At 44.1% G+C, this 22,239-nt stretch overlaps 1 protein-coding gene across 1 annotated transcript; it reads left to right on the forward strand.

The window, feature by feature from the left end:
• The first annotated feature begins 659 nt into the window (after positions 1–659).
• Positions 660–21,701, forward strand: TIPRL (TOR signaling pathway regulator). The gene is made up of 7 exons (XM_080648337.1): positions 660–925; positions 5,642–5,821; positions 6,487–6,586; positions 8,247–8,378; positions 15,250–15,345; positions 18,537–18,599; positions 19,516–21,701. Exons 1-7 carry the CDS (start codon positions 720–722, stop codon positions 19,657–19,659), a joined length of 921 nt encoding a protein of 306 aa, XP_080504463.1. The 5' UTR covers positions 660–719; the 3' UTR covers positions 19,660–21,701.
• The last annotated feature ends 538 nt before the right edge of the window (positions 21,702–22,239 follow it).

Below are 22,239 nucleotides of genomic sequence, written 5' to 3' on the forward strand. Positions count from 1 at the left end.
CTGGCCAGGGCACCCCCAAGGTTTTTTAAACGGGGGGTAGAGGTGGAACTTGATCTAACCATAAGCATGAGAAAAAGGAAAGTGCATTCCCAACTCAGGGTCTAAGTTCTTTCCCTGTTCCTGGATGACTGAGCCTTTGCTTGATGCTTTGACACATCCCCTGCATGCCCAGTAACTTTCTGTGGCTGGGGCTCTGCCTTCCTCTCTTACTGCAGAACTGCCAAAGTCCTGCTCTTGGTCCTCAGATCTGTGGCTGGATCTTCAAGCCTGGATAGCACCTGCCCTCTCTTCATGTTTATCTTCCCCGTGGGAGCAGGAGTGTCTCTGCTTGCCTACTGTTCTCCCGAGGGGTCCACCTGTCTCTCGGGGCTTCCACCGCCAACCATCTCTGGGATCCTCCCAAGCCTTGCCTTGATCCAGTGGGTCCATCAGTCTGGCCTTCCCACCGCTGACCAAGCCCTAGGTTCTCCCGTTCAGTAAACGCCCCTAGATGACGTCACCAAGGAGTGCCGGGTCGGCACGACGCTGACCACGCCCCTCTCGGCCGAAGCCCAGCCCCTCCACCTGGTTCTCCTCCTCCTCTTTTCCGGTGCGTCGTGACGTAGACGTGGGTCACGCAACATTAGCGCCTGCTCCCGGAAGCAAAAAGCGCAGGGCGGAGAAGAGGGCGGAAAGAAGGGCGGGCTCGGGGTCGGGAGCGGGGCGGGGCAGGGCGGGGCATGGTAACGGCTCGGAAGCCGAGGGGGCCGGGCCGCAGAGGCGGAGAAACCGGTGTCCGCTGCCGCCGCTCCTGCCTTCTCCTCGCCGCCCCCGCCGCGGCCATGATGATCCACGGCTTCCAGAGCAGCCACCGGGACTTCTCCTTCGGGCCCTGGAAGCTGACGGCCACCAAGACCCACATCATGAAGTCGGCGGATGTGGAGAAGTGAGGCTCCGGGCCCGGATAGGGGCGCGGGTCGCGGGTCGGGGGTCGGGAGGCTGGGCGAGAGCAGGGCGGCCTTGCGCAGCCCCCACCTTTTCCTGGGGCGGAGGCCAGGCTGAGGCCGGGCCCCTGACTGACAGCCTCGGCAAATCTTCGCATCACTCCTCCCGTCCCTCGGTTGGGTTCGCCTGCGTGAATCTGTCACTCGACCCGGTTTGAGTGGTGCATGGCTGTTTCGGAGGATCTCTACCTGCCCTGGCCTCCACCTGCCCCACGTCTCTGCCCGGGTCACCTTTGCATCTTTTCTTCCTGAGTGGCTCTGACCTGTTTTCTTGGCGTCAGTAATGGGGATGATATGCTTGCTTGGTTTTTAGCACGTCAGGTGCTGCGCCGGGCAAGGCACTGGAGATACGGAAGGTGAGAAAGACAGCCTCTGCCTTGAGGGATGCAGGGTCTTAGGAGAGAGACGGTGATACCCGGTGTGAATAACTGGTTCAGAGGCGCGCGGGGTTTTGTGAGCTCCTGTAGGCGGACGAGGCATCCGGGAAGCTGGGATGCCTGAACCGAATCTTGATCAAGTTGGTGGGATGAGGCGGGGTTGGGAGCTCCTGGAAAGCAGGGAGGGTGCCAGCTGTGAGCACTGGCGATGCCTGCATTGAATCTTGACCAAGCGTAGGTCAGGGAGAGGGAGAGCCCTGATTTATTGGGAGAACCACTCTGTGTGGTTGGAGCTTGGAGGTCCAGAGGGGCAGGAGTGAGAAGGGGAGCCGGCCCTGGCGGTGGAGACATCACCAAGAGAGCTTTTATGCCACAGGCTAAAGAGTTTTGAATTTTATTTGACCACCCCAGGGAGTACTTTTATACAAAGGAGCGACATTATCAGCTGTAGACTCCAAAACAGGGATTTTCAACCAGGGTGCCACAAGAATTTTTAAAACATGCAATACCAATGGGGGGAAGAAAAAAAAAAGGAGACATATGAAACATGCAATACCTGACTATTTAGTCAGGGGCACTTCCTTAGATTGTCAAATAAAAAAGATGACAACAACCAACACAACAATAGCCCTGCGGTGTGACTGAATCCTTTCTCTCTAAAAATCAATAAAAAAAAAAGGCTTGTCCGTGGGTCTAGGTTTGGGAATCATCACCTTGTAATTGAAACCTGGAGCCTTGGGAGTGAGTGAAAATCATCATCTAGGAGAGAAGGAAAAGGTTATGATATGGAACCTCAGCCCTTTTAAGATTGAGGTAGAGGGAAGTGAAGGGGAGGGGCGGGGAGGAAAGAGGGAGTCTTAAAAGAATGTTTAGCTGCCTAGGTATAAATAAATACACTAAATAAAGTAATATTCTTGCAGATTCACTAAGAAAATAAGGAAAATGCAGAAAAGAAAGGGAAAAATTATTCCCTTCATCCCACCGTAGATTGATTTACTGTCTGGGTTTTCCTGTCCCTATCACGTTCTGTTACGTATCGCACCATAGAGGTAAACTTGTGCATATATAAAGCAGTCAGCTTCCAGTGGTGTTTACCGTGTAATTTACTTCCAGACTCTCTAAGAGGGGCTGGATGCAGGGTGAGTTTTAAAGGCATTCAAATCCTAGGTCTTTAATCTCTTTATTTGTTATTTCTAAAATAGATCTGCCAGAGTATACTACTTAGTCCTTCCTTATGACAAAAGAAAGGCAGACCTTCACCCATTCTAACTTTTCTGTGATGCATCACCCAGGGTGTTAAAACCTCTAGGGTGCTAAATAAATGGATTAGGGGAAGTATTGGATTAAGGACGCTTTCTTTAGTGATTTAAGACATCTAAATCCCATAGAGGCTTCCTGTCTTCCCTGCCATCTTAATGGTAATACCTATTTGTTAAGAGTGAAGCTTGGCCTTAGAAATGGCATTACCCAGCATGTGTGGCTCAGTGGATGAGTGTCGACCTATGACCTGGAGGTCATATTTGGATTCCTGGTTGGGGCACATGCCTGAGTTTCAGGTTCAATTCCCCAGTAGGGGGCATGCAGGAGGCAGCCGATCAATGATTCTCTCTCATCATTGATGTTTCTCTCTCCCTCCCTCTCTGAAATCAATACAAATAAATTAAAAAAAAAAAAAAAAGAAATGGTGTTAAGATACTATGTTTGGCCAGTGGTTTAAGATAGTCTGAATTTAGAACATTTGAGACAGTATAAGTTAGTGACAGTGATTCTTTTACATATGTGACTGGAATATTTCATAGGACTACTGGGGTGTACACACTCAATCGAACTTAAGCATGGTATCTTACAAGAATCTTAAATGTGATGATCTCTGATAATCAAGAAAATGTTAAATAATATTTTCTGTTTTCTGTTTAAGACCACAGAAAAGTCTATAATACATTTTGAAAATTTTCCATAAAATAAATTTGGTACATAGGGTAACTGGAAAATTCACTTTCACGGAACCTCTGCTTTCAGGTTACAAGGATCAGAGACCCAAGTTGCCTTAAGTGATGGGAATTAATAGTAAATGAGGAGAAAATTAAACATAGGAATTATCTCAGAAAATGAGCAGCTGTTCTTGTGGCCCCAACAATAACTATATACAAGTTTCTACTCTTATTACTGTTACTAGAGGCCCGGTGCACAAGATTCAGGCACTGGGAAGTCGGGGGGGGGGGGTGTCCCTCAGCCCGGCCTGCACCCTCTCACAGTCCGGGACCCCTGGGCGGATCGGGCCTAAGCCGGCAGTCAGACATCCCTCTTGCAGTTCGGGGCTCTCGCAGTCTGGGACCCCTCGCTCCTTACCACCCACCTGCAGTGGAGGTGGGAGAGGTTCTCGGCACCACCACTGCGCTCGCTAGCCATGAGCCTGGCTCGCTGCTCCTTAGCGCTGCCTCCTGCATTGAGCATCTACCCCCTGGTGGTCAGTGTGCGTCATAGCAACCGGTCATTCTGCCATTCGACGATTTGCATATTAGGCTTTTATTATATAGGATTTCTCCATCTCTGCTTTCTGCTCTCTGCTTCCCTTGCTGTTATTTAACCTTTCACCCTCTCCACCTCACGTTGCTCTTTCTTGTCACCTCTCTTGGTCTGTGCTTCCTTTGGCCGTCATTCAGACTTATGAAAAGAGAGGTCAGAGTATACTTCCTTGGCCATGATTCAATTCAGCAAGAGTTCTCAGGCTAAAATTGAAGGGCTCCTGCCAGCCCATAGATAATTGCCTTGGGTTGAGAAGCCGAACTTGCATCTCTAAATTGAAAGTCCTGGTTTTGACTGAGGTGATGGGTCATGGGCATGGTGATTTATATACTGTATATAGCTGCTTTTTTTCAGAAGTAGCTTCCACTTAAAAACCTTTATAAACTCAACTTTCTTAAGGGTTAAGGGGACTGGTGCACCACCGGGGCCCCAGTTAAGGGGCAGCCTCTACTCAGCTTCAGCCTGTCAGTGCTGTGTGGATTGCCAGGCCCAGTACTGCCAGGCTTCCTTTTTTTTTTGTCAAAAAAAAAAAAAGAAAAAAAGAAACCAGAAGTCAAAAGACTCTCAATTTTTGTTGATAACTATCTCTCAATCATTGTTTTTTTTTTTTTTTTTAATATGGAATGCTTCACGAATTTGCATATCATCCTTGCGCAGGGGCCATGCTAATCTTCTCTGTATTTTTCCAATTTTGGTATATGTGCTGCCGAAGTGAGCACGGCATTGTTGGCAACTATTTCAAATATTGTTCAGGCAAATCAAAACACATCTGTGGATTAATAATTTGTGATCCTGGCTTCATAGTGTGTCAAATAAAACTTTCTTTTCTAATGAGGTTGGCCAAATGAGGGGCAAGTATTTATTTATTTTAAATATATTTTTATTGATTTCAGAGAGGAAGGGAGAGGGAAAGAGAGAGAGACAGAAACATCAATGATGAGAGAGAATCATTGATTGGCTGCCTCCTGCATGTCCCACACTGGAGATGGGGATTGAGCCCGCAACCCAGGCATGTGCCCTGACTAGGAATTGAACTGTGACCTCCTGGTTCACAGGTTGACTCTCCACCACTGAGCCATGCTGGCTGGGTGAGGCAGGGCAAGGCACAAGTATTTATAAAGCAGCTGGCATAATGGAGGAGGCCTGGTATTACTACTTACTGGGTCTGTAATCTGTCATTAGGTACCTAAACTCAGCGTTTCTCAGCTCACAAGGTAGTTTTGAGGCTCAAATTCTATCTCAGAAGCAATCTCTGATCATCCTACCTAAAATAGGCCCCCACCATTGCCTTCCTTTATTTTTTATGTCACTTACCAATAGCGGATAATATATTATTTACTTATTTCTCAGTTACTATCTGTTTTTTAGCCCATTGCCAAGTCTGCAGCCCTGGCCGGGTGGCTCAGTCGGTTGGAGCATTGTGCTGTGCACCACAGAGGTTTTGGGTTCAGTTCCCAGTCAGGGCACATACCTAGGTTGTGGGTTCTCTCCCCAGACGGGCACATACGGGAGGCAACAGATGGATGTTTCTCTCTCTCTCTACGCCCCCTTCCTGTCTCTAAAATATATATAAAATCTCCCCTCAGGTGAAGGTTAAAAAAAAAAGGATAAACATAGAGAGAATAGATGATTGAAGCATTTATAGATTGTACAGAATATATCATGTTAATTAACTCAGTACTGTAGGGAAGAAAAGGAAACTAAAGTGTCAACAGTGGTATAAAATAATCCTGCCTGACTTCTGGTTGTGCGTAGGTTAGCTGATGAATTGCATATGCCATCCCTCCCTGAAATGATGTTTGGAGACAACGTTTTAAGAATCCAGCATGGTTCTGGCTTTGGGATTGAGTTCAATGCTACTGATGCTTTAAGATGTGTGAACAACTACCAAGGAATGCTTAAAGTAGCCTGTGCGGAGGAGTGGCAGGAGAGCAGGTGAGAGTCGGGACAGTTATGGGTAAAACGGAGAAGAGAGTTGAAAGAAATATTCAGTCACGATATTAGAATGAAGGGCTAGTATTATTATTAAACTTGGTAATTGGATTATTCTAAAATTAATCTTTCTCATCTATAACATGAAGATTAGTTACCCCACCTCTTAAATGCTTGTTGAGTTAATTGCGTAACATTTGAGCTGAGCTCTGTGGAGTTTCTTTTTTGAGTGTTTAGTGTTCTTTAAGAGTATGAAGAGTACACTGTGTACTTGAATGTTCCTGTTTTTCAAGAAAAACGCTGTGATTTGCATTGAAAATTTGAGGACCTTTGAAATTAAGAAAAATTTATTTTCTTTGATAGTCAAATCAGATATTATTTACTTGGTGCCTGTTATGTACTAGGTACCTTGGAGGATACAAAGGAGTGTGGGCTTTAAAAAAGGTCCTCAGGCAGTGTAGAGACTAACTGGACAGACTACACAGCACATGACACGTTAAACCGCAGTAAGTGTGCAGGAAGAAAGAAAGGCCTGTGTTAGTGAATTCTGACAAGTGTGTGGTAGGATGTCTTACATTATGTGTGGAATGTAGTTTGGTGTGATAATGAATGCAGATGATCTGCATGCTGCATCATTAAATCTGGTCCTTCTCATTTTGGTATTTGAGGACGGAGGGTGAGCACTCCAAGGAAGTCATTAAACCATACGATTGGACCTTTACAACAGACTATAAGGGAACGTTACTTGGAGAAGCCCTCAAGTTAAAGGTAACTGTTATTTTTTGCTTTTATGAGTCATCAATTATCTTGGATGGTCTTGGCATTAGAACTTTATAGTAATGGCTTATTTTTTTTACTACTATTTTCACCTGTTTATTTCTGTTGTGGGGGCTTCAGAACCTAACACGAGGGGATTTTGCTTATTGATTATCAGCAGGAAATAAAGTGGAGGGATTTTAATTACATGTGGTTTGATCGTGAACTACAGCCTTAATGTTGTCACTGCCGAGAGGTGTTCAGGCATGTGCTTTAGACCAGCGGTCGCTAACCTTTCGGACCTCACGGACCACCAGAAGTCCGCGGACCACCAGTTGGCAGCTGCTGCTTTAGACAGACCTGCTAGCAGCAGCTCCCAGTTGTACAGTTGAATAGAGATGTGGGCAGATGGGACTTCTGTCCTGCCTGTACTGTGTGTGAACTGGTATGATCTTAGGGGAGTTACTTAATCTATTTATCTGAGTCTGAGTCTCATCAGTGAATAGGGTAAACAGAAATGTCTGCCTCACAGCAGAATTTTGATACGAAGTCATCGATGGGAAAGCTCCCAACAGATTCTAAAGCTCTGTGTGAATGTTAAATTGCATCTGTAAGCCCTGCTTAGGGTAGATTACTTCATGATAAATACACAAAGAAGGCGGAATAGGTAGGTCTCATATTGGGAGCTTATCTGCTTATTATTTATTTGCTTTGTTTGCTTATTATTTATTTTGAAATCTTACAGTGTGACTGAAATGAGGGAAATTTGGCTTAGATTGCAGTTTCTAAATATCACACTTCATCATAGAGAACAAAATGTATTTCACTGTAACTATTTTCATTAAAAGTAGTTACTGGAGCCCTAACCGGTTTGGCTCAGTGTTGGCCTGCGGACTCAAGGGTCCCAGGTTCGATTTCGGTCAAGGGCATGTACCATGGTGGCGGGCACATACCCAGTAGGGGGTGTGCAGGAGGCAGTTGATTGATGTTTCTCTCTCATCAATGTTTCTAACTCTCTATCTCTCTCCCTTCCTTCCTGTAAAAAAATCAATAAAATATATATATATTAAAAAAGTAGTTACTGGAGACCCCATATCATATGTGGGTGTTTAGGCAGAAATGTAAGGAGTGGGGGCTCCTTGTCTCTGCGGAGATTGTTAGAATCTTGGGAAGTTGGAAGTTCATGGCAGCAACTTAATTCTTGTCTTCACTTGCTGCCACTCCTGTATTCCAAGCATAAACTATTTTGTGCTGCTTCCAAGACAAAAACACAGTTTTTGAGAACCTATGTATTCATTCATTCATTCTTGAGCTCTTACTATGTGCTGGGCAGTAATCCTAGGAGCCCTGGATACACAGGGGACAGACAAAAATCCCTCCTTTGCAGTCTCATGGGAAGCAAGGTTCATCTGACTTTTATAATGCTTCATAGGTTCATGTCTTCTCTCCTCACTCCTGATTGAAGAACTCTGGGCCCCCCTCTGGCACATGGTTGCCAGGAGTGAGGAAATTTCGGGAACTTGTTTTAACCCGATGCAGTAATGATGGTGATGACTGTGGGCTGACTTAGGAAAAGCCTCCTGGAGGCTGTGGAGTAGCAATTAGCTACTTTCCTATGTCTCCAGCTCCTCAGAAAGATTTTTATGTGCTCCTTCGGACATTTTTCTTTCAGGTTGTGCCTACAACAGATCATATAGATACAGAGAAATTGAAAGCCAGAGAGCAGATTAAGTTTTTTGAAGAAGTTCTCCTGTTTGAGGATGAGCTTCATGATCATGGAGTTTCAAGCCTAAGTGTGAAAATTGTGAGTATGGTGATTTTTGTTTAAAATTTCTTACTTCTGTTTCTACTATTGGTCAGAAATATGAGACTCACTTTGAATTATACCGTCTTAATATGATATTATGTAAAGTTTCATTTGAGTCTAGAGCAGTGGTTCTCAACCTTTTTAATGCCTCGACCCTTTAATATAGTTCCTCATGTTGTGGTGATCCCCAACCATAAAATTATTTTCGTTGCTACTTCATAACTGTAATTTTGCTACTGTTATGAATCGTAATGTAAATATCTGTGTTTTCCGATGGTCTTAGGCTGGGAGACCTTCCGATGGTCTTAGGCGACCCTGCTAGCGGTTCTCAACCTGTGGGTCGCGACCCAGAGGTTGAGAACCGCTGCTATAGAGCCTAAGACCATAGGAAAACACAGATATTTACATTATGATTCATAACAGTAGCAAAATTACAGTTATGAAGTAGCAACGAAAATAATTTTATGGTTGGGAGTCACCACAACATGAGGAACTGTATTAAAGGGTTGCGGCATTAAAAAGGTTGAGAACCACTGCTCTAGAGTATATCTTACTAATTAATATCCGTTATAAAATTCACAAAATCTTAATGTATTGTTAAGACTTTAGCAAAGCATTTTTTTAAAGACCTGCCTGGTCACTTAGTACTTTGTTTGCTTATTATGTAATTTGAATGAAAACCATGACTTAATTTTCACATTTTGAATTAAAAACAATGTGGAAAGACTGAGCAGACAGCAAGGTGGATACTATTTAAGGAAGTGACCATGTGTCAGGACTCAGTGCCCATAAACTATACTTCAGTTTCTAGCATCCAAGTGAAAACAGGAATGACAAGTATCAGTTCCTTTGGAGGACGGACTGCTTCCATTACCAACGCTGTTGGTGAAACATGCGTTAAAAGAAAACAAACAGGCTGCAGCAGTTACTCATATTTGTTTACTATTAGGTTGTAATTGGGTTTCTTAACATTGTCCAGAAAAACCACAACTTTTTATTAAATGCCTATCCTTTAACACCTAGCTAAAATGTCAGCTCCTCTATGAGGTCCTCCACAGCAGAGTTAAATATCCCTTGTCCATACTCCAAAAATACATTATTTTTAATCCCTCCATTACAGCACTTATCATAAGGTCTATCAAAGATGGGCCCCAGCATCAAACATTGTTCTCGAAGCACAATGATAGTGAGTATTGTGGTTTAAACAATAATCTATATATATAAAAGCCTAAGTGACCCTTAGGACCGGACGATCGGCTGGTAGCTATGACACGCACTGACCACCAGGGGACAGATGCTCAATGCAGGAGCTGCCCCCTGGTGGTCAGTGCGCTCCCACAGCCAATCTCCCACCGCCAGCCAACCTCCCGCGGTCCCCCACCACCTCCTCAAGCCAGCCGGCTCCGATCGGCCTTGATGGCTGACCAGGCCGAGAGACCCCACCCGTGCACGAATTCATGCATCAGGCTTCTAGTTAAGAATGAAAACAATAAATCAAAAGCAGCAGTAAATTTGTTTTAAAGTCAAGATTTCTGTAGAATCCTAGGATTTTGGAATTGTGATGAATTTTTACAGAATCATTTAGTTTAGCCTCTGTATTTTATCAATGACTTCCCAAAAGACTAGTTTATCTAAGTTGGGGTAACTAATTAGCACTGTTTTCTTTGAACCAATATCTCTATTATTCTAGCATTACATCACTGTTTTCTGAGCACCCTACTTTCTGTTCACCCATCATTCTCCCCCAATTTATCTTTTTCATTTAATTTTGTTCATGCTGACTCATTCAGTCATGTACCTTTCCAATTGTCTACCCACTCACAGAGCTGACCGCGTTGAATGTTCATTATGATGTGCATATCTGATTGGGCACTTGTAACCAAGTGGGTGGATATGTCTGTGATGTATGCAAGTGGGTAGGCATGTGGGGAGCACACGTGTTTGTGTGGGTGAAAGTGTTGGAGAGGGTGTGGGCATAAATGGAACATGTGTGTACCAGAGTAAATAGTAAGTCTCAAACTGAAGAGTATTCATCATTATGAGACGTTTTTCTTCTCACTAGTGCACTGGAGGTGATGAGTGTGGACCAATGATGTTCCCTTGTATGGAAGCAGAGACTAGCTGAGAAGTAGGGGTGTCTGGAGAATGCAGGGATGTGGTGCCCGAGAGTCGAGGGAAGGACATGTCTCATGGAGGAGGGCGCCGAGGACTCTGCAGTGCTGGTGCAGAGGCCCTTGTTAGAAATGTCGTCATGGGAACTTTACAGAGAGAGCCTGAGGTGGTTCCTCACGTCCCGCTTTTAAGATGGTGGAGGAGACCTGGGTGGTTCAGTGACTTGCTCTAAGTTACTGGTTTGCCATCTCATCAGACCCATCATTCCATTTTTTTCTTTTTCCTTTTTTTTTTGTTTTACCAAATACTGTAAGTACCTCCTCCCATTTACTACCCTGAAATGAAATTCATAGGTAAGGTACTACTTTTCAGTAAATTAACATAATGTCCTAATTATAAATTTAAAAAAAATTGACTTGGAATAAAATGAGATGTATTTCACTAGCTAAGTGCATAATATGACCACTAAGTGACATAATAAAGTTGCCAGGTGCTTATGTGTGCATATTGAGTCACTGTGGGTGTGACAGTTACAGATGTAGGCTGACAGAAATGCTGACAGTCAGTGACTCAGATAACAGGTTGGCATTCCATTGATGCATTTTTCAAAGTAGTGAAATAACAAAATTCCAAACAAAATGAAGTATAATCTCTCCTTGATTTACAAGGCCATTGCCTTTATGGATAATTGAGTAGGTTTTTTATTTATATGTAAAATGGAATTAGGTTCTAAGGTTAGATAGATGCCTGGTGAGAGATGTGGAAGTCTGTGGGATGCAGGGTTGGACTTTGTTGTATAGGGTCGTCCTGTGCACTATAGAACAGCGACTGTCTCTGGTCCTTAGCTCCTGAATGTTGGTGCTGGTTGCTCATCACTGTTGCTCACCACAGCATTCCAGACGCTCTTAGGAGAGCGCCACTGTCTTAAAATACTATACGTGGATTGTGGTAGGATTGGGACTAGAACACAGGCCCCTAATTCCTGGTCTCCCCACTGTGCCATGCAGAAATGGTACTTTAGTTTGCTTCCCTGTTGTGTCAGGTGACTATTTACTAATTTTGAATGGGAAGAAATATTGTAAGTCATTCTTTCCCATACATTTAAACTAGCACTCTGCTGGGTAATGATGTGTTTTCAGATCGACTTGTTGCATATTGTCATAGTCAGTGCTGCCTCTGTGTTACTGCATCTTCCTTTGGGTTCCTTGCTGCATAGCCCACCCCAGTGCATCTGACTCAGTCCTTTCTCCAGCAGCGAGCATCTGGCCTCTTTTGTTCAGCCCACAGTTAATGGCCACCTGCTGTGTGCTGGCTCCTTTTCTAGGCAGTGGGGACCTGGTGCTGAACAAAGCCGGTATTCCCACCACCGTGGAACCTATAGTTAAATAGAGGCTTTAAGCAAGTAAACACATAAATGGATGTAGTTATAGACCTGTTCATTCGTAATGAGTACTATGAGAGGGAATAACAAGGGAAATCTCTGATGACATGCAGTGTAGGAAAGGCCCCTATGTAGAAGTCACTCTTGCATTGAGCTCTGAAGGACAGGAAGTGCTGGCCAGGAGAACACTCCAGGTCAGGGAACAGGGTGTGGAAAGGTCAAGGGCAGGAAAGAGCTTGGCCTGTGGCTGGGGACTCTTAGGCAGTTAAGCCACTATCATCATGGGGTTATCTTGTTATTCTTTATTCTTGGTTAATGTTGCCCTGTGCTTATATGGAATTCTAGGCAGTTCCCTGAATATAGCTTCCTATTTCATGCCTTAGTACTTATGTACACACCACCTCCTCTCCAGCCAGAACTCCCAGCCCAGCTCTCATTCCATGGCAGCTCAGGTGTCACTCTGTCACTCTTGCTGACTTTTGTCAGTGGACTCAGGTACTTCCTCTGAGCACTTAAAAAAAAAAAAAAGAAATATATATATATATATATATATATATATATATATTATTGATTTCAGAGAGGAAGGGAGAGGGAGAGAGAGATAGACACATCTACACTAATAAAAGAGAAACATGCAAATTGACTGTACCTCCACCATGCTAATTAGGAGCGTATGCAAATTAACCCAACAAAGATGGCGGCGGCCATGGAGCTGGAGTGAGGAGGAGGCTTGGGTTGCCCCCGGTGATGGAGGAAGCCAAGCTCTCCACCCGCCCTGGCCGGCCCTGGCCTCCACTCAAGGCTACAAAGTTTCAATTATAGAAGATAAATAAATCCCAGATACCTGCTTCCAGGCGGCCCTGGCCTCTGCTCAAGAAGGTGCTGAAAAAAAAAGGAAGGGTTGGGAGCCTGGGTTGCTGGGGGGCGTGGCCAGCCTAAAAACGGCCCTCAGCCCCTTACCCAGGCTGTCCACACCCCCATGGGGTGAGGGTCCCCGCTGGGGGGCTTGGCTAGCCTGCAAACAGCCATCAGCCCCTCACCCAGGCTGGTCAGGCACCCCAGTGGGGACCTCCATCCTGAAAGGGGTGTGGCCAGCCCAAAAATGGCCTTCAGCTCCTCACCCAGGATGACCAGGCACCCCAGCAGGACCTCCCCCCACCATGAAGGGACTGTGGCCAGCCTGAAAACAGCCCTCAGCCCCTCACCCAGTCTGGCCACGACCCCCCTCCCAGCGGGAACCCTCACCCCATGGGGGCGTGGCCAGCCTGCAAACCACCACAGGCCCCTCGCCCAGGCCACCCCACACCCCAAGGGAACCCCCACCCTGATCCAGGACACGCTTCAGGGCAAACCAGCCGGCCCCCACCTGTGTACCAGGCCTCTATCTATACTAATAAAAGGGTAATATGCTAATTAGACTGGGAGACCTTCCAGGAGACCTTCCGGACATTGTTCTGGACAAAGCCATGGTGGCGGGGCCGAGGTAGAGGCGGTTAGAGGCCAGTAGGGGAGGGCAGTTGTGGGTGATCAGGCTAGGATGGGATGGCAGTTGTTAGTGATCAGGCTGGTGGGGGTGGGGCCATTGGGGGTAAGCAGACCAGCAGGGGGGCTTTTTGTTGGGGGCAAGCAGGACATCAGTGGGGGTCAGTTGGAGGTGATCAGGACAGTGGCGGGGGGGGGGGCAGTTGGGGGTGAGCAGGCCAGCAGACAGAGTGGTTAGGGGCAATCAGGCAGGCAGGTAAGTGGTTTGGAGCCAGCAGTCCCGGATTGCGAGAGGGATGTCTGACTGCCGGTTTAGGCTCGATCCCTGTAAACCAGCAGTAGGACATCCTTCAAGGGGTCCCACTTTGGAGAGGGTGCAGGCTGGGCTGAGGGACACCCCCTCACCCCTGTGCATGAATTTTGTGCACCGGGCCACTAGTCAATGATAAGAGAGAATCATGGATTGGCTGCCACCTGCATACCCCCCACTGGTGATCAAGCTGCAACCCAGGGATATGCCCTGACCGGGTATTGAACTGTGGCCTCCTGGTTCATAGGTTGATGCTCAACTACTGAGCCACCCTGCTGGGCTCCTCTGAGTGCTTTTGAACCTTGTGCATACCTCTGTACAGCAGCCACCACATTGGATATGTCTGTTTTCCTCCTGGATAAACTCCTTGAACACGGGGATTGTATCTTTGCATCTATATAAATTTAATACCTGCTGTAGTAAGAATTTGACACATGGTAGGCAGTAAGAATCGATTTAGTAAATGGTCAAACATATTGTTTTTGAAGACCTGAGGATCCACACCCCTCTCTCCTTGCCACCAGAATCCACCTTTTCACTCTCCACTAACTCTGACTTCCTGGTTGTATTTGGGAAACAGACATTTATAGATGTGCCACAGATGGAAGATGTCAGGGATGTGAATAATGACCTGATGAACTTGGTTTTGGCAGTAGGACAAAGTACCTAATCGGCTGCGCTGCTTAGAGCATTCCAGTTCAGGTCTCGTGTCTTTATTTTATATAAAGTGGATAAAAGACAAGCAGCAACAAAGAACTAGGTTCTTTTTTCATCTTGGTATTACTGGTGTCACCATTTACTGTAAGTACTACCGTTCTTTATTTTTTTAAATATATTTTATGGATTTTTTTTTTTTTAAGAGAGGAAGGGAGAAGGATAGAGAGTTAGAAACATGGATGAGAGAGAAACATCCATCAACTGCCTCCTACACACCCCCTACTGGGGATATGCCCGCAACCAAGGTACATGCCCTTGACTGGAATTGAACCTGGGACCCTTCATTCCGCAGGCTGATGCTCTATCCACTGAGCCAAACCGGTTAGGGCTGTACTACCATTTTAAAAAGTGAACATTATAATTTTCTCATTATTTAGGTATGTGTTGTCTTTTTTTTTTTCTAATTTTTTTTAATCCTCATCTGAGGATATTTTTCTCTACTGATTTTAGAGAGTAGAAGGGAGGAAAGCTGGGTGGGAGTGAGAGAGAAACATCGGGACCAGGGATGCAACCTGCAAGCCAGGTATATGCCCTTGACCAGGAATTGAGCCTGAGACACTTCTGTGCTCAGGCCGGTGTCCTAACCACTGAGTGCACTGGCCAGAGCTGTGTTGTCTTTTTAAGATAAATATCTTTTGACTTAGGAAAAATATATTTCTATTGTACAAAACTGAAACCAGGATGTTAAATAATATACACAAGTTTTTGAGCCTTAGTTGGTGCTAGGACAAAGAACCTCTAGTTCAGAGATTCCTATATAATGCTAATTTAGCCCTCCTCCCATGCTTTAACAATTTCATTTTCTTTTAGCACAGTAACAATATTTAATTTCCATTAAAATATTAATGCACTTTTTTTTCTTTCAGAGAGTAATGCCTTCCAGCTTTTTCCTGCTGTTGCGGTTTTTCTTGAGAATTGATGGAGTGCTTATCAGAATGAATGACACGAGACTTTACCACGAGGTATCTAATCTCATTTGACGAATGTACTGACTGATATTGGGCCTGTTTGTGTTGTTTCATGTCTGTGTGAGAATTTGAAGTTGAACAGTGCTTTATATTCTACTAGAGGCCCGGTGCACAAAATTTGTGCACAGGGTGTTTGTGTCCCTCAGGCCAGCCTGCACCGTCTCCAATCTGGGACCCCTCAAGGGCAGTCAGACATTCCTCTCACAATCCAGGACTGCTGGCTCCCAACCGTTTGCCTGCCTGCCAGCCCGATTGCCCCTAACTGCCCTCCCCTGCTGTCCTGGTCACCCCTAACTGCCCTCCCTTGCCAGCCTGGTCGCCCCTAACTGCTCTCCCCTGCAGGCCCAGTCACCCCTAACTGCCCTCCCCTGCCGGCCTGCTCTCCCCTGCTGGCCTGGTCACCCCCAACTGCCCTCCCCTGCCGGCCTGCTCTCCCCTGCTGGCCTGGTCACCCCCAACTGCCCTCCCCTGCTGGCCTGGTTCCCCCCAACTGCCCTCCCCTGCAGGTCCAGTCACCCCTAACTGCCCTTCCCTGCAGGCTTGGTCTCTCTCTACTGTCCTCTCCTGCAGTCCTGGTTGCCCCTAACTGCCCTCCCCTGCTGGCCTGGTCGCCCCCAACTGCCCTCCCCTGCTGGCCTGGTCCCCTACAACTGCCCTCTCCTGCAGGCCCAGTCACCCCCAACTGCCCTCCCCTGCTGGCCTGGTCGCCCCTAACTGCCCTCCCCTGCAGGCCTGGTCCCCTCCAATTGCCCTCCCTTGCAGGCCTGGTTCCCCCCAACTAACCTTCCCTGCAGGCCTGGTCTCTCTCAGCTGTCCTCTCCTGCAGGCCTGGTTGCCCCAACTGCCCTCTCCTGCAGGCCTGGTTCCCCCCTCCTGCCCTCCCCTGCAGGCCTGGTCGCCCCCAACTGCCCTCCCCTGCTGGCCATCTTGTGTCTACATGGGGGTGGCCATCTTGTGTCCACATGGGGGTGGCCATCTTGTGTCCACATGGGGGTGGCCATCTTGTGTGTTGGAGTGATGGTCAATTTGCATATTAAATCTTTATTTAATAGGATGGCATGCTTCATATTCACTGTTTGACTGTGGTTACTGAAACATTCCGTCTTTTCCAAAAGTTCTGGCAGCTGAAACTTTGTTCTACAAGAGACTCCCTACTGTGGTCTGATGCTTCTTAAAAAATTGTGTTTGTACTTCATCTGTGTTTAAGAAAACTGTCCTTTAACTCTTACCTTTCTTTATAGTATGTATTGTTTACATCTGCCGTCGCCAACTGGTGGTCCGTGGACCACTGGTGGTCCGTGAGGTCCGAAAGGTTGGCGACTGCTGGTTTACATAATGTCCTAATATTGGAAAGTTCTTTTAAAGTTTGAAAGCTTGTGCTCCAGCTCAAGGAACTGTTAACAAACAAAGTTTATAAACAATAATGATAAAGTGTTTTTTAAAAGGACGGGGAGGCTTAAATTGAGTCATGAAAACTCTTCCAGTAGCTTCGTCATGGCCTGCCCTTTGTGAATGAATTTTTAACTTCAGATTTGTGGGGTGATGAGTTAGAGACGAGACTGCCAGTATCAGTTAGGACTGTCGGGTAATGGTTACCTCTCCTAACAACCCAAAGAAACATGGTCTGTATGATCTCTGTCTCATAGCTGACGCAGCCTAAGTAAAGAACGACTAACTGACTTTAATATCAACCACATCGGACAGCTAATGGTGGCAGAGCTGGGATCTGAGCCCCATAGGATGGGATTGGATTGGTCGTTTCCCAAATCCTGCACCTAGGGAAGTTTTTTTTCCCCTTGAAATAATAGGGTGGCTGTGATGACCTTTTTCTTTTTAAAAGTGGTAACAAAATACTAAAAATAGGCTGTATTTTTTTCCTTCAGAAGGGTAAAATCAATCTAAATTTAAAAATCTTACGTTTTAACTCAACAATATTGAGTTTTTATGGAAATACCCTAAAAAAGATTCAATATACAATAACCCACAAATATGAATCAGTATGTATATGGCAATGTTGTTTGTAATTCATACAGGAGGGAAGAAGGACACTTACTGCCCATTGAATGGACATTGATTAAATTTTTTGCTTTATATCCATATAGTAGAAAAATATGTAGTCATTAAAATTAATGCCAGAGTCATATTTAACTGCTTTGGAAAGATGTGCATAAAGTCTTACATAAGATTTTGTGTAGAGATTTCTAAACGTTAAGAATAGTTATCTAGCCGAAACCGGTTTGGCTCAGTGGATAGAGCGTTGGCCTGCGGACTGTAGGGTCCCGGGTTCGATTCCGGTCAAGGGCATGTACCTTGGTTGCGGGCACATCCCCAATAGGGGGTGTGCAGGAGGCAGCTGATCGATGTTTCTCTCTCATCGATGTTTCTAGCTCTCTATCCTTCTCTCTTCCTCTCTGTAAAATATCAATAAAATATATTAAAAAAAAAAAGAATAGTTATCTATAGGAGCTGTGATGCTGATGATTTATATTTTATATACTTTGTTATTAGATTGTTTTACATGAACACTAATCTGTCTTTATTGACATGAAAGACTGAAACCTTACAGAGTTTAATCTTGTGGTTTTCTTTTATTGAAAAGTACATCTGAAAACAAATTATGATAAATTGCTGCTTTAAAACCTAACTTTAAAAAACTTAAAACTTTTTTTGTTGATTGATTGGTGTGTGTGTGTGTGTTTGTGAGAGAGAGAGAGAGAGAGAGAAATCTCGATTTGTTGTTCCACTTATTTATGCATTCATTGGTTGATTCTTGTATGTGCCCTGACTGGAGAAGTTTTTTTGTTTTTTTTTCCTGGAACATAAAAGTAGCTGCAGTTATGTAGGTAATGATAATATTGTGACAGGAAAATCTCTTGCGTATCTCACTTATATACATATTTACTTTCAAGGTAAAACCTTGCTTGTGTTTCTCTTACATGGTAATTATTAAATCTGCTTGTATTTTTGTATCTGATGTTACTATGATTTATAGGGATTGGAATGAACAATTCAGAATTCTGAGTGAGAGTTAAACTGCAGTTCTTTCACTGGAGAATAAGATAGTCTCATTGGAGTTCATACCACCATCACAAACTGTACTAAAATGTAAGCAGTTTTGTTGGATAGAAAGGATTATAAAATAAATATAAGTAAACTTGTTGCAACTTTTTTATTTTTAAATCTAGGCCGACAAGACCTACATGTTACGAGAATATACATCACGAGAGAGCAGAATTGCTAATTTAATGGTACGGCATTTTAATATCAGTTTTTAAATGTAGAATTTTTTTTCTTTTCAGATACATATCCCCACCCCCGCACCTCACCCAACCACCCAGATCTGCATCCTTAAATCTATTCATTTACCCAAAGGGCTCAATAGGGTGGATCCTACTCGATATAACTGAGCTTACCTCAAATACAGGAACGGTAGAGTTGCTGGGTACTATAGCCATCATCCAATCTAATTTTCACATTTCATTCTGAAAAAGCTGAGATCCAGAGGTGGGAATTACCTGGAGTCACACCTCTGGCTGCTTGGCGCCACCTGGATGTTCTTTCCACATGCCACCCTGTGTGTGATGTCTTCCTCCCCAGGTTCCCTTTCTCCTCAGGTGTGGTAATTTCATACCATGACTTGTTCTTTTTGGCATAATTTCTCTATTTTTGCTCCCCTGGGACTTGTAAGGGCCTTCCTTGGGATTTATAATTCTACAATAAGTTGCTTAAAACATGATACCTTCCTGCAGACTTGACATTCTTTTTTCCCCCTTTGTGCGTACCTCTGTCTGGGCACAGAGTGCACACGGTTAGAGAAGTTACTGCGCACACTGGGCTCCCGGCACAGCAGCCACAGAGAAAGGGGACTGGGCCAAGTGGTCCTAAATTCAAAGAGGAATAAAAAGGTTTCAGTAGAAAGAAAAGAGGTATTGAATTCTTAGGACACTGATGGCAGCGTTGTAAATACCGTATCCCTGTGATTCCTGCGATCACTAAGTAGGAAAGTCGAAGAGTCAGGAACAAAGATTACCAGGTACTGGGTGATGCTCCTTACCTACATTTATGTACTTCACTTTAAAACCGGCATGCTTTATATCCAAGCATTTCTAAAACGTGTCAGCGCAATAACCGAATCGTTGCTGATATAATTTACGTGTTTCCCAGCATGTCCCGCCTTCCCTCTTCACGGAACCTAATGAAATGTCACAGTATTTACCGATCAAGGAGACAGTCTGTGAGAAGCTAATATTTCCGGAAAGAATTGATCAGAACCCCTCAGACTCACAAGCAAACGCGCCTGTGGAATAGAATGTGACACAGCAGATCCTCACCGTGGATTCCGATGGAGACCGTGGCTATGTGGATGTGGGGTTTTTTATTATGAGAATTAATTGCCTTGTCTATGTGCAGATTTTCTGTAGACTTTAAAGGAAAAAAAAAGATTGTTGCAGATAGATTCCACTCAACTACTGTTTATAATGTCTATCTTCAGGTTCATAGTCCAGATTTGTTTCCTGGCGTTAACTTGCATTTCTAACTTGTCACAGTGGGATGTCGTCAGGAGGGATGTGTATGTGTCTCATGAGTAGTGGGCATAGTCTGTATCCGCTGGGAAACACTGTCTTCCCCCGGGAGGTGGTCGCTCTAAATCCCTGGATCGCAGCACTGCGACTCGGGCTGCTGTCGTGCATGTGGTCAGCCTTCCACCCTGGGCTTTGTGGCGTTTTTCCCCACTGCTGCATAGTCATGGCTTGCCTCCCAGAAAATTGACCTCATACTTTAATGATCTTCACCCCAAAATTAAAGAAATCCACATTTCTGCTCTAAATTTAAAGTGACTCCTGAAGATTAAAAAACATTTCAGACATAGAACCAAATAACCTGGTCTTTTGGAGAGTGTAAGCTATTGTGCCCATGGAAACACACGAGCCTGGTTTGGCATTAACAGCAGAACGCAGAGCTGTCTTTCCATCTTCGGGTGCTATTGCCTGTGTGCTTCTGCTAGTGCCGACATTTTCACTTCCATCTTCCACGTAACCGCCGAGTGGGTAAATCCACTGAATACTGAAGTTGGTATTAGTCCTAAAAGTTTAAAGAATCCATATGGATTGTGGTTAGCACATATTACATCAACCCCTAACAACCAGATTAATTTCTGCTTAAAATATTTGAGAGGTAGCTGTGGAGGAGGAGGAGGCGGCTAATTTTTAAATATCAAAGCCAGTTTTTCGGTTTTAAGATTCATGTTATTAACATTACAGGGAATCCAGTAAAGTGTAATTAGTACAAGACCTGGTAGTCGGTCCAGAAAGTATTCCAAAGTACATTTAAAGTCCATTTGGTTATTCTGATGATGACCTTTTAAACATACTGTATATCTATTCCTGCCTTTCTAAATGATCTTCCGAAAGTGGAAAGTGGTTATAAAGCACCAAGTAAGGACTTACTTAAAATGGATTTTTAAAATGACTTTTTTACAGGGCAAGGGAAAAAACATCATCCCCTTTTTTCCTGGTTTGAAATAACTGTTGTACATATTTCCACTTGATGGATAAATCATTAAATAAGAATATTTAAATAAAAGTATTAGCAAAGCTCTTCAGGTATTATTAGCCTGATGATAAGTTTTAGTGAACATTCATTCATTGATCGAACTCTGGTGCACTCTTGTGTGTATTGTGGTTTCACTAATTGTATTACCTAATTTTGGTCTCAAATGGTTTTGGTATTTGCCGTCTGTTGCATCACCTGTGACATATAGGAAATCAAGATTTTGTTGACTTTACAAAAACACATGGCATGTTCACTGTGTATTAAATATGCCTGAATTTCATGTTTTCTCCTAGGCCAGGAAAGTAAACATATTGTACTCAGCTTTCTGTGTTATTTTATTTGCCATGCAGATTTGAACAGAACAGCCTCTTTTTTCATACAAATTGTAAGAATGAAAAACCTCTAAGAATATTCACTAGTCGAAATTTCTGGGCAGTATCATATATATCTTAAAACTTGATTCAGATGTCTTGCTCCTTGAGTCATTCTTAGATTGCTTATTTTGCTTCATTTTAAACATTGCAGGGAATTAAAAGAACTGACCTTGTTTTATAGAAGGTGAGTTGTGTATAGGAAAATGTACTTCTGAAAATTCATCAGTTTATTCCTGCAAAGAATACCAAGAAAACCTGTATTTGCCCATTGCTAAATAAGACATATACCATTCTATATTCATTTGTCCCAAGTGTCTTTTTGTAAGAGGAGAATAAACAATAAGGAATTATTGATCTGTTTTGCTATTTCATTTACTTAAGTTTTTCTTAAAGCTTAATTAAAGAATGCTTTGGTATACCTTTCTTGATTGTGCTTTTTGTTTTGAAATTGGCCAACATTATGGCCAGAATCTCCAGACAGATTATAAATGAAAATCTGACATAATCCCAGTTTTGCTTGGGGTTCTTTCTCTCCCTTCTGTACCCGGTACTCTCTGGATGTTGCAATAGCCAGTGTTTACTGTGCGTTGGGCTAATGTTTTCTGCTCTTGGAAATGTGAATGCCTGTTGTGTGCATCTCCCCATGGATTCTTTTTTAATCTTTATTGTTGAAAGTATTTCATAGGTCCTCCTTCCATGTAGTTTTTCCCCCCAGGTAGTTTTGAGTGTCCCATATGGTGCTAGAAGGGATTGCAGTAAGAGATAGAGTTTATGTCTTCATGGGGTTAAAGTCTAATGGAAGAGACAGTAAAAATAATTACAGATTTTAATAAGTGCAATGATGGAAATAACACTGATTTAAGAGAATAACAAATCACTGTTAGTAGAGGTTCTGCTTCTGAAGAGAATATAGAAAGCCTCAGGAGAATGTCACTTCTAATTTAATAAGGAGAAAAGTCTG

The sequence above is a fragment of the Plecotus auritus genome (genome assembly GCF_963455305.1).
Source record: "Plecotus auritus genome assembly, chromosome: 12".
In the NCBI taxonomy this organism is placed as follows: Eukaryota; Metazoa; Chordata; class Mammalia; order Chiroptera; family Vespertilionidae; genus Plecotus; species Plecotus auritus.

What these genes read in the sequence shown, in the direction of transcription:
- TIPRL (XM_080648337.1), top strand. Translation starts at nt 720, where the DNA reads ATGGTAACGGCTCGGAAGCCGAGGGGGCCGGGCCGCAGAGGCGGAGAA. An exon ending in CAAGCCTAAGTGTGAAAATT is followed by an intron (nt 8,379 to 15,249) that starts GTGAGTATGGTG and finishes TTTTTCTTTCAG; the next exon opens with AGAGTAATGCCTTCCAGCTT. An exon ending in ACACGAGACTTTACCACGAG is followed by an intron (nt 15,346 to 18,536) that starts GTATCTAATCTC and finishes TTTTAAATCTAG; the next exon opens with GCCGACAAGACCTACATGTT.